The sequence below is a fragment of the Lepidochelys olivacea genome (genome assembly GCF_965140295.1).
Source record: "Lepidochelys olivacea isolate rLepOli2 genome assembly, chromosome: 9".
NCBI classification, from domain to species: domain Eukaryota; kingdom Metazoa; phylum Chordata; order Testudines; family Cheloniidae; genus Lepidochelys; species Lepidochelys olivacea.
Window position 1 is genome coordinate 48,884,643 of NC_140419.1, and position 17,214 is coordinate 48,901,856.

The window sequence follows — 17,214 nt, forward strand, 5'->3', positions numbered from 1 at the left end:
TTCTTGCCAGAAAATTAAAGAAGTATGGGCTGGATGAATTGACTATAAGGTGGAGAGAAAGCTGGCTAGAATATTGGGCTCAACAGGTAGTGATCAATGGCTCCATGTCTAGCTGGCAGCCGGTATCAAGCGGAGTGCCCCAAGGGTTGGTCCTGAGGCCGGTTTTGTTCAATATCTTCATTAATGATCTGAAGGATGGCGTGGATTACACCCTCAGCAAGTTTGCAGATGACACTAAACTGGGAGGAGTGGTAGATACGTTGGAGGGTAGGGATAGGATACAGAGGGACCTAGACAAATTAGAGGATTGGGTCAAAAGAAATCTGATGAGGCTCAACAAGGACAAGTGCAGAGTCCTGCACTTAGGACAGAAGAATCCCATGCACGGCTACAGACTAGGGACCGAGTGGCTAAGCAGCAGTTCTGCACAAAAGGACCTACGGGTTACAGTGGACGAGAAGCTGGATATGAGTCAACAGTGTGCCCTTGTTGCCAAGAAGGCTAACGACATTTTGGGCTGTATAAGTAGGAGCTTTGCCAGCAGATCGAGGGACGTGATCCTTCCCCTCTATTCGACATTGGTGAGGCCTCATCTGGAGTTCTGTGTCCAGTTTTGGGCCCCATGCTACAAGAAGGATGTGGAAAAATTGGAAAGAGTCCAGCAGAGGGCAACAAAAATGATTAGGGGACTGGAGCACATGATTTATGAGGAGAGGCTGAGGGAACTGGGATTATTTAGTCTGCAGAAGAGAAGAATGAGGGGGGATTTGACAGCTGCTTTCAACTACCTGAAAGGGGGTTCCAAAGAGGATGGATCTAGACTGTTCTCACTGGTAGGAGATGACAGAACAAGGAGTAATGGTCTCAAGTTGCAGTGGGAGAGGTTTAGGTTGGATATTAGGAAAAACTTTTTCCTAGGAGGGTGGTAAAGCACTGGAATGGGTTACCTAGGGAGGTGGTGGAATCTCCATCCTTAGAGGTTTTTAAGGTCAGGCTTGACAAAGCCCTGGCTGGGATGATTTAGTTGGGGATTGGTCCTGCTTTGAGCAGGGGGTTGGACTAGATGACCTCCTGAGGTCCCTTCCAACCCTGAGATTCTGTGATACCTGCTCATCACCATGGGCCACCACAGCACTGCCACCAGCCTGGCCCTGGGCTGGATGAGATCAACTCACGAAGGACAACAGCTGGCTGAAGCTGAACCCGAGCAAGGCAGAGTGAATGCCGCTGGGCAGAGGAAAGTACTTGGAGGACTTTGCAACTGTAGGGCAGTTTCCTTTGGCTGAAGGGTCACACCCACAACTGGTCAATACAGTCCATGATCTAGGAGTGCTCCTGGTTCCCTTGCTGATGCTGAGCTCTCACATGGCAGCACGCATGAGTAACGCTTTCTACTAGCTCCGGCTGGCTAGGAGATTCCATCCCATCCTGGCGGACAAAGAGCTGGCCTCAGTTACTCATGCCTTCATCACTTCCCGTCTGGCATATGGCAATGGGATATACCTGGGCATGAGGCCTTCAGCACTTAGGAAATTCCAACTAGTATGGCCCGTTACAGTGTGTCTCCTCAACAACACAGGCTACTAAGAGCACATCAAACCTGTTCTCTGCTCCCCACAACGGCTTCCCAAAGAATAGAGTCAATTTCCAGGTCTCAGTCCTTATCTTCAAGGGACTCCATAGCTTGGGCCCAGGGTACCTAAAAGTGTCTAGTGATCTGGGATGTAAACTAATCAACAACTCCACTCCTTACCCTTTTTGTCATATGGGTAGAGCTCATCTCTGCCAAAGACAGACTTTCCCAGGGGCCAGTCCCATACTGTGGGATGAACTCTCCCACGGGAGTAAGGACCATCCCAAACTTCCCCACTTGCCCCTCCAAGGGCAAGGAGCACTCCTTTGTCCTGCCTTCTCTAATACAAACCCAGCAGCATGGACATAACAAAAAACAAACAAACACCCTACCAAACCAAAACCCTCCTCTGCACAACAGATCTCCCTGAGGGGAGGGTGAGAGAGAGAAAACAAACTACACATGACAGATGTTAAGACACTTTGCTTAATGCTCATATACTATGGTGAGGAGTGTGGTATAAGAACCCATATAGAACAGGCCCCCAGCCTCCCTTCAGCACTAGTGCCCCCCTACCTTCCAGCACTCACGCCTCTGCCTACCCCAGACACCCTAGTACCCCCCTCAACACCCAGACATCTACACACCATAGACACCTACCAGCACCCCGACACTCATGCACCCTAGCAGTTCCCCAGACTCTCTCCCACCTAACCCCAGTCACAGCTACCATGTTTCATGCAGTTCCACATCCTGCTGCCCATGGTATAGTGTGTTGCCCACAAGCTGGAGTTTATGGTCACATGCAAATGATTTGCAAATATGCAAATTCATTTGCATATAATATCAACTGTGGAACTTAAAACTTGGCAGCTACGTAACTTGGGAACTTAACTTAGGCAGAAGCCCACAGCAGCCTGGAAAAATTTCTGTTCAACCTAGACAAAGATTTCTCCTGACAATGGGAGTTGCATTGTTAAGAAGTTGCAGTAACTTACATTTATTTCATTTTACAAGGCTTAAAAGAATGTCTCTTTTCCCTATATTTTTAATGCTCCTGAGTTGTTTCTGTCTCATTCCCCTTACAGTACCCGAGTCTATGACCCAAAGTTCACAAGTGTTGGCTAAGTGTGTGACAACATCCCACCATGAGCATAATACAGCAGTGCTGTGTTCTCTGCACCAGCTCCCAAGTTGGCTTGTGAATGGAGTTGAAGGTGTTGGTTTTGAGCTAAGAAGCCCTAAATGATGTGAGGCCAACCTACCTGGGTCACTCTGCTCTCCTCATGCCACACTGCCACAGCTGCAGTCAGCAGAAATGCCTGAACTGGAGCCCCTATGTAGAGTCTCCAAGGAGAGAGGATGCAGCTGGCAAGGGCATTCTCTGTGAAGGCTCCTAGACTTTGGTTTTTGCTCCCCTAACCTTGGTCTGAAATTACCCAAACTGACTGCAAAGCTCATCTACTTTCCCTGAATTTTGGGGGAAGAGCAGAGAGGGTGGTGTGGTTTAATGTTAGTCTTTTTTTCTCTTGCTTGTGGGAGTTGTTAATTATAATAACTGAATATTTAAAAGTTGTCAAGGGCATTCTTTCACATATTGTTATGATTTTGTAGTGAGATATTAAGGTTGTATCGCAAGTTTCTGTTTTACAGGGTCTGTACCTTAGTGTCTCACCTTTCTTCTGAACCCTTTTTGGCAAACATGCCATGGGAAATTGGAACCAAATTTCAGCTACTAATTAATGTGTGTGTGGAATGATCTCCAATGTGTATTTTGCATTTATATGTTTGGGGGTTTTTTTTGGAAAGTTGGGTAACCGGAACAGCGGAAGAGTTTGAATTTTCCACACAACATGCATTTGCTGCTCCTGGCTGCTGCCTGAGCAGTAACACTATGTTATCAGAGATAATCAGACACTCAGCACACATGCCCTCTAGTTCATTAGCATATGTGTGGCAGTGACTAGTGCCTTGGTTGTCATGGCAACAGATGCCTTTGATAATTCATTGACCTCAGACAACCGTAACTTTATTCCAGAGCAGGGTCCCAGGAGGAACGGCAAAGACAGCAGACTGGGTTTGGACAAGTTCCTGCAGTAGTCCTTTGGGCTTCAGGTAAGTTACACTGTTTCTTTTCACAGGGGAATTGTTTGTTCTTTCCTGAGAAAGGGTTACATGAAAATAAGACACAAAATTACTGTAACGATGTCGGAATTAGAACACGGGTCAGCAGAGCCTGGGGCAGCTGACATTCCCACGGTGACACCAGCAACATGCCGGAGAATAGGTGCCACAGGAAGTACCACTCAAGAGATCCAGAATGACAGTACCCTGCATCCCTCTGACTGGCAAGCCACCCTATTTAACCCTGGACGGCACCCCAGGAAGTTGTCTGGGCAGCCACACAGACTTCAGGTGTGCTGCAATTCTGGACCTTGATCTCCGGTCCCCAATCCCAGCCCGAGTTTGACCCTGACTCTTGTCCTCCTGCCTTCAGCCTGGTCATACCTCTGATCTCTGGCCTCTGACCCCAACTCTTGCTTATTGAACCTGGCTGTAGCACAGGGGTCTCAAGTCCTGGCCTGTGGGCCATCTGCGACCTGAGAACCTCCCCACTGCGGCCCACGAAGGAGAGACGCATGCAGCCACGCTGCCGGCAATGTCTGCTGCAGGCGCCACCCCCAGCAGTTCCCATTGGCTGGAGGAGAGGGACAGAGATATCATCACTAGTCTCCAGGCAGAGTCAGCCACAGAGGCAGCATCATTAGCTGCCGGGCAGAGTCAGCCATGGAGGCAGCATCACTTTTTTCCACAATGAATATAAACAAGTCAAAATACCAAACACAACTATCTGATGCACACCTTGCTACAATACTGAAGGTTTCAACTGCTCAGTCACTGAGGCCAAACATCAACAAACTGACAGAACTGAAGCATTGCCAGGTGTCTGGCAAACACTAAACCACCTTGATTGCACTTGCCTCATTAGCACTACAAAAGTGATTTTTCCCTCCCTTGGTATTCACCCCTTCTTGTCAACTGTTGAGAATACGCCACTTCCACCTTAACTGAATTGGCTCATTAGCACTGACCCCCACTTGGTAAGGCAACTCCCATCTTTTCATGTGCTGTGTATTTAGACCTGTATTTTCCACTCCATGCATCTGATGAAGTGGGTTTTAGCCCACAAAAGCTTATGCCCAAATAAATGTGTTAGTCTCTAAGGTGCCACAAGGACTCCTTGTTGTTTTTGCTGATACAGACTAACACACCTACCGCTCTGAAATTAAAAACTCTCTGGCAGGCAAAGAATTGTATAAAGTTGTATGACAGTTTTATTATTTCTAAGAAATTCGAAATAAAAAATACAATATAAATGTTTTCTTTTCTGAACACCAGCTTCAGTGACATTATTGGCCCGCTGGGAGGATTTGAGGACTGGCACTGGCCCTAAGGTAAACTGAGTTTGAGACCCTTGCTTTAGCGATTCCTTCAATCCATGCTCACAAATATCAACCCTGATGTGTGGACCCCAGCTCCGCTGTAACCAGCAGGCCAGAATGCCTATGCACCTGTCCCTTATAATTACAGATCCTCTCCTGTAGATTCTCTGCTTCTTACAAATTGGAGGCTAGGAGTTCAAAAGGCAAATATTCACAAAGAAAGTGGGAAATTATAAATGTGTGAGTCCCAGGTCAGTTTTCTGTTACACAATTTTAAAAATATGTCATGTAGAATCATAAGTTGAAGTAAAATTGAAGTTACATTAAAATAGAAACATGTTTTGTTTGCCTACAGTTTAATTACTTTCAGTATATCGGTCAACATGGCACTGAGTGGTGAAATATGGAGCTTCACAAAGATAACAATGGCCATAAACTATACATTGAACACAACAAATGCTTTATGTATTAAGCATGTTATTATTTAAATAGAAAATCATTAAAAACTAAGGAAATTCGCACACACAAAAACCTTTTGTTTAATGTTAGTTAAGATTGCTTACATCAGTAAACTAAACCACAAAAAAATAGGAAATGCAAAGCTAAGGATTAAAAAGTAGCAATATTCAAACACTCTCAAATTAGGACATTCCAGAATGAACGTTGCCTATTCAGCACCTCTTCCGCCTATGCATTATGATATAGTCTTTAAGTAGATGCAGAAGTGACCGCCTGCAAAAAATTTGGAGTAAGTGCTTGTGCAGCATCACATAGGGACCTTGGATTCTATCCCTGCCTCAGCCACCAAGTTTTTAAGCGATGCTGGCCAAGTCATTTACACCAAACTTTTCAGAGGCAGTTACTTGTGCGTGCAATTAAAGACTGTATCATAACGCATATCCACCAGAGGAGTGAAAAGAGACTGTATGGCTATTCTGGCATTTCTTAACTTGAGAGCGCTTGACTTTGCTACCTTTTAAGCCTTAATTTTGTATTTCCTGTTTGTTATGGTTAAGTTTATTGATGAGAGCAATCTTAACTCATGTTAAATGATATTTTTTTGTTTGTGAATATAAATCAATAGTACAGCCGCCGCACAGGTTTGGAAGCCACACAATGCAATGGGCTGGAACGGGTATGGAATGCGGACATGCTGAACAGGGTTATATTAACAAGGACGGATATGATGTCAGATATTATAGGCATTTGTCTGTGTTATTCATTTACCACTGAAATAGTGCAGCCTCTAGCTCATGAGCCTTAAGACCAGGGGTGGGCAAACTTTTTGGCCTGAGGGCCACATCGGGGTTGCGAAACTCTATGGAGGGTCGGGAAGGGAAGGCTGTGCCTCCCCATACAGCCTGGCCCCCCGCCCCATCCGCCCCCTCACTGCCCCTCTCAGAACTCCCGACCCATCCAACCCCCACTGCTCCTTGTCCCCTGACCGCCCCCTCCCGGGAGCCCCGCCCCAATTGCCCCCCCAGGGGACCCCACCCCCATCCAATCCCCCCTGCTCCTTGTCCCCTGACCGCCCCGTCCTGGGATTCCCCGCCCCTAATCACCACCCTGGTGCCCCATCCCCTATCCCACCCCCTTGTAGTCCCTCCCCTATCCAACCCTCCCTGCTCCCTGTCCCCTGACTGCCCCGACCTATCCACACCCCCACCCCCTGACAGGTCCCCAGGACTCTCATGCGTATCCAACGTCCTGTTCCACATCCCCTGACCACCCTCCCCCCAGAACCTCTGCCCCGTCCAATTGCTCCCTGCTCCCTGTCCCCTAACTGCCCCCTGGACCCCCCTCCTGCCCCTTATCCAACCTCCCTACCCCACTTACCATGCCACTCAAGAGTGGCAGGACTGGAAGCCACGCTGCCCGGTCGGAGCCAGCTGCACTGCCGGTGTGGCCGCAGGGGCAGGGGGACAGCAGGGGAGGGGCCGGGGGCTAGCCTCCCCAGCTGAGAACTCAAGGGCTGGACAGGATGGGCCCGCGGGCCACAGTTTGCCCACATCTGCTTAAGAGAGATCAACAGGAGTCTTTCCCAAGATCATCCCTGCTGTATGTCAGCTGCCCATCTGTATTATGGGAAATCTAGTGGCTATGGGAAATCCACGGCTACCATGATGCCTATTGTCAGGAGAGACGCCAAAAAAATCCAACTTGCAGCACAATTAAATGTCAAAATGGTACAATAAAATAGCTCACCATTATTAGCCTGGGTAAAACACACACTTTTCCAAATAACTCAAAACACTTGCTCACGTGAATAGTGACAAATTGTGTAACAAGAGGGACTTAGAATGTCAGGATTATGTGGAGACTCCTGGAGTCAGCCTACCGTAGTAATGTAGCGGGAATGGAATTCTGGAGCATCCTTCAAGAATGTCAGGCCAGGATGCGTTTCAACCACATCCTGAAAGACAAAACCAAGTGAAACTGGAACAAGAGTTTTTTTCCCTTTCAATTAGAGTTTAAAAATGACTGAGTTTACAAAGTGATGCTCTGTGGCACTTTCCAAACTGCAAATGCAGCATTTAAAAAGCTAAATTACAATATTTTAAAATGAACCTTGTAAAAAGAACAGGCATTTTCTGGGCAATACGCACCTGCTGGGCCATTTTGATTTACTTAAAGACAGAAAAACAAAGGAAGAATTAGTGAGCAGATGAAAACTCATTTTTACTGATAGAGAAATAAATGTTAGCTACGTGGACCATATGACTCTTTTCTCCCCAAATCCCCTTTTAATTCCTTGCAGATATTAATATTTGTCATACTGATACATCAGAAATAAGTGTTCTTCTGAAAGACTTTAAAAACAGCCCTTTGTGTCTTTCCAGAGCAATATACAACAACAGGAGAAAAGCTGCTTTTTAAAAATCTTCTTTCACAAAGATACACATAGCTGCAGTCCATACCTTTTCCATACTAACTTGACTGTTTTGGAATTTCTCTTTCTCTCAGAATAGTTATTTTTTAGTGCCAAATCCTGGCCTAGTGGTATGGAATTCAGCCAGAGCTGCATGGCTGTGACATGTTCCCGGCTGTGGAAGACCTGCTCGTATTGTGAATGTAAGAAGCCTCCATCAGGATGGCTGCATAAGCACTACATGCCTGCACTACAAGCATCTCCAGTGGCAAGGGGGAAGCATCATGGCTGTGCTCCATCTATAAGAAGATTCTGGGGAGGCCCTGAGCATATACATGGTCTCCTTGAGGGCCAGTGGTGGTGAATAGCCACTGACTGACGGACAGGCAGCCAAGGAAACATTAAAATGTTTAATTATTTTGGGGATATTCTCTAGCCTATGCTACACAGGAGGTCAAACTAGATGATCACAGGGGTCCAATTCTGGCCTTGGAATCTGTGAATCCACAAAAAAGATTATACAGCTCTTAGATTGCACTAGCAGCTGCAAAATGGAGCTGTTGTCAATCAGGAGAGGCAACATGCCCTGGGGGGGAAATATGAAAAGTGCCACCAAGGAGCGTGAGAAAAATCCATCCCAAAACTCTTATCCACAACCCCATAATGGTACCAGGTTTTTTTGTGGGAAGGCAACCACCACCACCGAGATCCAATCTTGACCCTCAAGGCATCTCCATGGTTGTGTACAGTGGGCACCACAATATCAGAAATGTATTAACACTGGAAGGAGCTCAGAGAAGGGCAGGAGCCAATGATCAGAAGAGCTGGAGGGACTAATTTATGAAAGGAAGATTAAAAGAGCTATGTACATATAGAGCTTAGCAAGCAAAGACTAAGGAGGGACATGAATAAATTGCTTAGGGAGGTTGTGGAATCTCCATCATTGGAGATTTTTAAGAGCAGGTTAGACAAACTCCTGCCAGTGATGGTCTAGATAATACTTAGTCCTGCCATGAGAGCAGGGGACTGGACTAGATGACCTCTCAAGGTCCCTTCCAGGCCTATGATTCTATGATACGCGGCCACAAATATCTGAAGGAACTAGACACCAAGAATGGAGAGGGATGTTTGTTTTTTATAGTGCATAAGGGTAAAAGAAAAAGCAAAGGGATGAAATTAAAACAAGGATAACTTAGGCTGAATACAAAGAAAAACTTTTTGTAGAGTGGAATATAAATATGTAATAGGCGAGGTGACATATACAATGCTTTAGTTTAATAATTCTTTGCAAATATTTCAATGGTAGATTGCATTTGAGTCTGGAAGAAGTGTTATTAGGTAAATTAAATAATTGTTAACTGCACTCTTAACGCGCAAACGTTTTATACGTTAGTCTAATATCTATCTAGCGATCTCACAGTGCTTTGTATGTTCTCCTGTCCTGAGGTTTGAGATTTGCAGATACAACCACATGGAGAAGCTGGGAGGATTCAGTTTAGTTACCTGTTAATTCCAAATGGTTACCCCAACTGGAGACTGTGGGTCAAGTTAAAGTTTTGCAATAAATGGGCACAATTTTCAATTACTTCAGCAGGAGCTGCCGCTGCTCAACTCCTTCAAAAATAAGCACCTCCCTTACATTATTCTTTAAATTTAAGTCTAAAAAGCTCCACCCCAACTAGAGCTCATTCAAAGCTCTGTATGCCCTTTACATACACTGAAGAAGTTACAAACAAATATCCCAAATTAGCAACACCCTTCCCCCTGCTCACCCAACCAGGTACTGCTGAGCAAGGTTTATGTACCTGAAGTAGTGGGATGAAATCCTCCTGCTCTAGGTAGTTGCAGTTGGGTTTTGCTAGAAGGTAAAGAAATTTGGCTGCATCATCATGGCAGCTCTGTAGTAATCTATGAGAGAGAGAAATAAGGTTATAAATTACTCAAATTAATTCATACTCTCAGAGGACACAGCAATCAGAAGCCACAGTTTGACTGTTAGGCTCCTTATTTAAAGTGCCAAATTTCAGCCAGAAGTTATGCAAAGTTATGCAATTTATGCAAAGTTGTGACCATGTAAGTTATGCACACCTGACATCAGAAGGGTAACACCTTATTCTCTTCCTTGATACCTTGAAACAACGGCCAAGTGTTTCTTGGAGGAGGTGAATATTGCTTCTCCCTAATATTACTGTGAGAAATACGGGTGTGCTCTTTGGTGACAGCTAATATGGTGTCTGGATCTATCAACACCAAGGTGTCACTGTCTCATAAAAGGGGATGGATATTTTACCCTAAGGGTCTGTCTGGGTAGCCGCGCCAGCCTGCCCACCTAGGGAAAGAGAGAGTAGGTGACCTTTCCAATAGTCACCTATCAACATAAATGGGAGTCACTAAGAGACATTCCAAGAGCCAGTAAACTTAATAGGACTAGCCCATGCTCTGGGGAAGTGTCCAAGCCAGTTTGAATAGGTTGGGTCAGAGAGAGTCACATAGATACATAGCAGGATCTGGGCTGGCTAGCAGAACGTATGTTGGCTGTGTTCTGTGTCTGCAGCTGAAGAGGAAAGTGCATCTAACTGGGCTTGTAGGGCAGCGTAACATTAGATAAGACAACGTAAGTAGGCTGTTATTTTTTAAATCCTTTTTTTGTTTTATGGTTTGTTCCAACTGCTAAATAAAACACCTTTGTTTGAAGGAGGCTGTTGGTCAAAATCACAGGACCCCAAAGGGAGGAAACGAAGGCGTCTGAACCCAGTCGGCCCTGCAGGGTTACAAGTAATTGGTACATGAGGCCGTGTGCTCAGGGTCTGGCCAAAGAGTGGAAGAATCACAAGATTCCACCTTGAGACAGCTAAGGGGAAAGAGGTCACGCGCCTGAGGGGGGCACTGGCATAGCTAGCTCCATAACTGTGACAACTGTCAAATAGCAACGACTGCCTTGAAGAAGAAGAAAAAGCCCTCTGAAGGCAATGGTTATGGTACTTCTTATCACTGTGTTCTGCTGTTCATGGTAGGGAATCATCATTACAGTTACTTGCCGACCTACGCAGTGCAGTGTGTCAAATGTTTACATCAAATGTTTATTTAAATTCTGAGACTTGAAGAAAATAATCTCTGTGCTTATTTGCTAAAAATGTAGAGTTTTGTTCTCTTTACTCTTCCCACACGAAGGTATCTTAGACCAGCGTTCCCATTTTATTGAGCCACAGGTGTTAAGGCCAGATGGTATCATTAGGATCATAGCATCTGACCTCTTGCGTAACAGACCAGAGAATTTCACCCAGCGATTCCTGCATCAAGCCTAGAACTTCTGGTTGAGCTAGAGCAGATTTCCTAGAAAGGGACATCCAGGCTTGCCTTAAAACACTTAAAGAGGTGGAAAACTATAGGTCAGTTGTTCCAGTGGTTAATTAATTATTATTATTTCTAATTTGAATTTGCCTGGCTTCAGCTACCAGCCACTGGATCTTATTATGCTTTTGTCTGCTAGGTTAGAGAACTCTATACTATCAGGAATCTTTTCTCTGTGTAGGTACTTACAGACCATGATCAAGTCAATTCTTAATCTTCTCTAGGATAAACTAATCTAGAATTGAGTTTCCCTCATCTCTTTCTATACAAGGCATGTTTTCCAGACTGCATACCATTCTTGCAGCTCTTTCCTAAAGCTTCCAGTTTTTTGAAGTGTTGATATCAGACCTGGTCACAGTATTCAGTAATAGCCTCACTAATGCCATTTACAGTGGTAATATCACCTCTTTACTGCCACTTGATAATCTCCTGCTTGGCTAATGCTTTTAAAACTCTTGGTTGCAAGTTATTTGGTCCTGCAGTTTTAAAAAAAATGTTTGGCTTTAGCAGTTTTCTGTTTAACATTCTGCCTAGTTACTGCTGGAACAGAAAGTATTTAATTAACTGTGTAAGACAAAACTAAGTCATCCAGCTGCTTTTCAAATGCAGAACAGAAATATTTATTGAAGAACCTTCTCTGCACCATGATTGATAATTTTGCTATACCCATCTAATACTGGACCTATACCATTGTTAGGATGATTGCATTTGTTTCTGATTTAATTTTAAAAATTCATTCTTATTGTCCTTAACTCCACTGGCCACAAATTTTTTTCATTGATACTTTTAGCTTTCCTTATCAATTGGAAAGATTCAGGTCTTCTCATTTTCTGAAAACTACATTTTTAGTACATGACTCTGCCTCTCTTACTCTGAATGGGTGAAATGCACCTTTCTGCAAAGAAAAAGCGCAAGGCCTATATATCACCTGAATCCCATTTAGGCCCTACCTTGAGGGTTTAAGGAAGTACGTGGCACAATAGGATTTTTGCTAGTTGTCTGCAAAAGGGAGAATTTCACCCTGTGTGTGTAAGAGGGGCAGAACTGGCCCTTAGAAATCAATATTCATAGAATCGTTGAAAGGTAGGGCTGGAAGGGACCTCGAGAAGTCACCAAATTCAGTCCCCTGCGCTGAGTAAAGTAAACCTAAACCACCCCTGTTTTTAAAAACCTCCAATGATGGGGATTTCACAACCTCCCTTGGAAGCCTATTCCAGAGCTTAACTACCCTTATGATTAGTATCATGTGCAAATTTTAGAAGCATACTCTCCACTCCATTATCTAAGTCATTAATGAAAATATTGAATGGCATCAGACCCAGGACTGACCCCTGCGGGACCCCATTAGATACACCTCTCACTTTGACAGTGAACAGTTGATAACTACTCTGAGAGTATGGTCTTTCAACCAGCTGTGAACTCACCTTATAGTAATTTCATCTAGACCACATTTCCCTGCTTATGAGAATGTCATGTGGGACTGTCAAAAGTCTTACTAAAATTAAGTCATATATTGCTAATATCCATTTCTTATGTAGTTCTGATCTAACTTTTAACATAGAAAAAAAATTTAACATTTAGCATCTATTAAAGATGGATCCAGTGAGATGCCATAATAGAATTTCTCCCCGATAGTTTAATCTTTTTCCAAGACTGACGTATTTGAAGATGCTGCCAAACTCTACTGACAAAATTCCCTAGCATACAAATCACCCCAAAGAGGCAAACAATGGCTTCTTTTGTCAAGTGTGTGTGTGGGAAGTGGAGAAGGTTGGGGAGGGAGGCTGTAGAGGGGAATCTGCTTCAACTATAAAAATTGCTAGCAGGGTGTGGTACTTTACTGAATGGAAATATCCTCTATAGGATGATATCTTCTGTCTGTGACCCAGAAGAGTGAGTACTTCGGAAGAGTGGAACGTTATTCCAATCTTCGCTATTTCCTACTGCATAATTTTGTCAGTCAAGATTAACACATTTATCCAAATAACTGGTGTCTATTGAACTGAAACACACACACAAAAATGAGGCCTTCCCAGGCTTTCACCAAGCCCTTACTGAAAAATAATCGTAACGGACTGAGAAACAATGTAGAAAGTATCAGGCTCCAGAGCTTTCACCAGTTATTGTGATGGAAACAGTAAGTTACTCAAAGAAAAATTACTCAGTAATTTTCAAGAACTGCAAAAATTAAAACACATTATTTATTTGTTATTTACTAGTGATTACTCATCATGAATAAGAATTAGTTATTAGACACTTGCACTCAGTCTTATGGGCATTTTCACCTGTGAGTAGCTTCATGCATGTGCATAGTCTCATTCAACTCACTGGGACTCCCCACATGTTATGGACACGTTTAAGTACTTGCTGGACTGAGGCATTAGAGGCTTGAAAACATGAAATTGTAGGAAATGGTTAGATAAACAAATGCACAGCATTTAGCCATAATGCTGCACTGGGAGTTCACGTTCAGTGGGTTTCCAGAAGGTCCCACTCCTCAGCCAGTTCTGCTATAAGTCTGGGGTGCACGTAATCTGGTCTGATTTAGATGTTTAACTTTAGTAGATGCTGGAATATAAAGCATTTCCTCACGAATACATCACCCATTACCAAATACAGAATATGCAACATACTTAAAGTGCCATGTCTGAAAATAGGGGTTAATATAATGGCCCCCCTAGAGGAATGTGTTAGCACTGGCTATGTAAAGTTTACTAGCAGAGAGTTCTTAGGGTGTCTCTGAAGCGAGAGCAGTGGGCCCGGCATGCAAGCCCCGTGGACAAGGCACCGGAGGCCCAGCCCGCTAAGGGACAGGTTACAAAGTATGCTCAGGCACCATATTTTTCCTCCATCAGCTTAACGGACGGAGCATCATGCCCAGTTTTTAACAACTCTCTACATTTTTGGTTATTTCTGCCCTTTAAGTTGCCTTTTCCATAGACCAGTGTGAAAATCTAATGTGAAGATCATTTTTAGGAGTAGTAACGAAACACTGAAGCAAAAGTTCGGGCAAACTTTCAATAACCTTAAAACAGAGTGGGTTTTAATCACTGTTTGCAGAAACATGCTGCTGCGCTGCAGAGTAAATCTGACAATTTTCGGGCTAAACCAACTTTCGAACCCAAAGCTACAGGGAAACTAACATAGGGCTTTGCCATGAGAGTTGCAAGTTTAACACTGGAGAGGCTGTTGTGACAGTGAACGGCAAATTAGACATGAATGAGCAGTTTGATTGCTGCAGAAAGAGAGGGAGGCTTTGGGCTGCATATGCAAACGCATCTGTCACCAAAAAGAGAGGCACTGGAGAGTGAGTTTTTGTGTGTGTGTTTTTTTGAAAAAAGGGGGTGGGTGGGGGGAGAAAACCTGTATTTGTGCTGGAAATGGCCCACCTTGATTTTCATACACATTGTGAGGAGAGTGGTCACTTTGGATAAGCTATTACCAGCAGGAGAGTGAGTTTGTGTGTGTGGTTTTTGGAGGGGGGTGGGGGGGGTGAGAAAACCTGGATTTGTGCTGGAAATGGCCCACCTTGATTATCATACACATTTTAAAGAAAGTGGTCACTTTGGATGGGCTATTACCAGCAGGAGAAAAGGAGTACTTGTGGCACCTTAGAGACTAACCAATTTATTTGAGCATGAGCTTTCGTGAGCTACAGCTCACTTCATCGGATGCATGCCGTGGAAACTGCAGCAGACTTTATTTATACACAGAGAATATGAAAAAATACCTCCTCCCACCCCACTGTCCTGCTGGTAATAGCTTATCTAAAGTGATCATCAGGTGGGCCATTTCCTGCACAAATCCAGGTTCTCTCACCCCCCTCCCAAAAACCACACACACAAACTCACTATCCTGCTGGTAATAGCTCATCCAAAGTGACCATTCTCCCTACAATGTGCATAATTAAGGTGGGCCATTTCCAGCACAAATCCAGGTTTTCTCACATCCCCCCCACCCCCATACACACACAAACTCACTCTCCTGCTGGTAATAGCTCATCCAAACTGACTACTCTCCAAGTTTAAATCCAAGTTAAACCAGAACATCTGGGGGGGGGGGTAGGAAAAAACAAGAGGAAATAGGCTACCTTGCATAATGACTTAGCCACTCCCAGTCTCTATTGAAGCCTAAATTAACAGTATCCAATTTGCAAATGAATTCCAATTCAGCAGTTTCTCGCTGGAGTCTGGATTTGAAGTTTTTTTGTTTTAAGATAGCGACCTTCATGTCTGTGATTGCGTGACCAGAGAGATTGAAGTGTTCTCCGACTGGTTTATGAATGTTATAATTCTTGACATCTGATTTGTGTCCATTTATTCTTTTACGTAGAGACTGTCCAGTTTGACCAATGTACATGGCAGAGGGGCATTGCTGGCACATGATGGCATATATCACATTGGTGGATGTGCAGGTATACGAGCCTCTGATAGTGTGGCTGATGTTATTAGGCCCTGTGATGGTGTCCCCTGAATAGATATGTGGGCACAATTGGCAACGGGCTTAACGGGAGAGTGGGGTGGGAGGAGGTATTGTTTCATGGTCTCTGTGTATATAATGTCTTCTGCAGTTTCCACAGTATGCATCCAATGAAGTGAGCTGTAGCTCACGAAAGCTCATGCTCAAATAAATTGGTTAGTCTCTAAGGTGCCACAAGTACTCCTTTTCTTTTTGCGAATACAGACTAACACGGCTGTTACTCTGAAACTAGACTCTGGCTGAGCTATTTTAAAATGGGAGCCAAAAGTTGGGCTCCCAAGACCATATTAAAATAAGTGGACTGATTTTCAAAACTTCTACAAATGAAGTAGCTCCCCCTGACCTCAAATGAGATTTGTGGGTGCTTAGCGCTTTTGAAAAATAAGGCCACTTATTTAGGTGCTAAAATGGACTTGCGTGTTTAAAGTTAGGCATCCATGTTTTAAAATTAAGGCCTGTTTCCATATGGCTATGGTTAAGGGGTGACTCGATGACAGTCTGTAAGTACCTAATATTTGGGGAAACAAATATTTAATAATGGCCTCTTAGCAGAGAAAGATCTAACATGATCCAATAACTGGAAGTTGAAGCTAGACAAATCCAGACTGGAAATAAGGTGTACATTTTTAATGGTGAGAGTAATTAACCATTAGAACAATTTACCAAGGATCACGGTGAATTCTCCACCACTGACAATGTTTAAATCAAGATTGGGTGTTTTTCTACAAGATCTGCTCTAGGAATTATTGTGGGGAAGTTCTAGGAGATTCTGGGTTCTACAGGGGGTCAGACTCGAGAATCACAATGGTCCCTTCTGGCCTTGGAATCTATGAAAACTGAAAGGTCTTCATAGAAGAACAATAAAAATTATCAGAGGCCTGGAGAAACTGACCCGAGGAAAGATTAAAACAGCAAAAAATAGTTTGGCAAGGAAAAGACCAAGTAGGGGCATGATACCAGTCAACAGATATTTGAAGGCTGTGACAATGAAGAAGGGATAAGAACTATTTCGTTTGATGCAAGAGAGATTGATTAGGACTAAGTGGAGGAACCTATGATACAACGTATATATCAACAAAAACAATCTGACTGTGACTATCCTTATACATTTTACAGTTTTACTTTGGTAACTAGATGCTGTTATTCCAACAGTTTTTATATTTAGCTCAGGAAATACCTAGGGAGCACAGCTCCAAAGGCAGTTTGAAGGATTTGAAGGGTGCCCACTGAACTGGGCTATGGAAGAGATGGAAATAACTCTGCTTGGGACTTTAAAAATTAAACTAAGTGATATTGCAGACATGTCCTATGGGCACAAAGAATGGGTAAGATAACAGGGCTGTTTCATCTCACACCATCTGTGATTCCAAGCCTCCTAGCCAGAGCTCTCAATAGCCACAGGAGAGAATTCAGAAAGGAGCCTTGACAATGGCATGCTCCAGAGACAGTGAAACTCCTCTTACAGAGCCAAGTCCTTACTCAGGCATTTGGTAACAAAT

General features: G+C 43.9%; 1 protein-coding gene across 4 annotated transcripts in view; it reads right to left on the minus strand.

The window, feature by feature from the left end:
- Nucleotides 1–17,214, minus strand: part of PPP2R3A (protein phosphatase 2 regulatory subunit B''alpha) — a 146,221-nt gene that overhangs the window by 53,786 nt on the left and 75,221 nt on the right. For all 4 annotated transcript variants that reach the window (XM_084639321.1, XM_084639320.1, XM_084639323.1 and 1 more), the window contains exons 5-6: nt 9,691–9,793; nt 7,355–7,429 (exon numbers count right to left, since the gene is read on the minus strand). In XM_084639321.1, the coding sequence (XP_084495447.1) occupies nt 7,355–7,429; nt 9,691–9,793 (178 nt within the window). The remainder of the gene's footprint in view (nt 1–7,354; nt 7,430–9,690; nt 9,794–17,214) is intronic.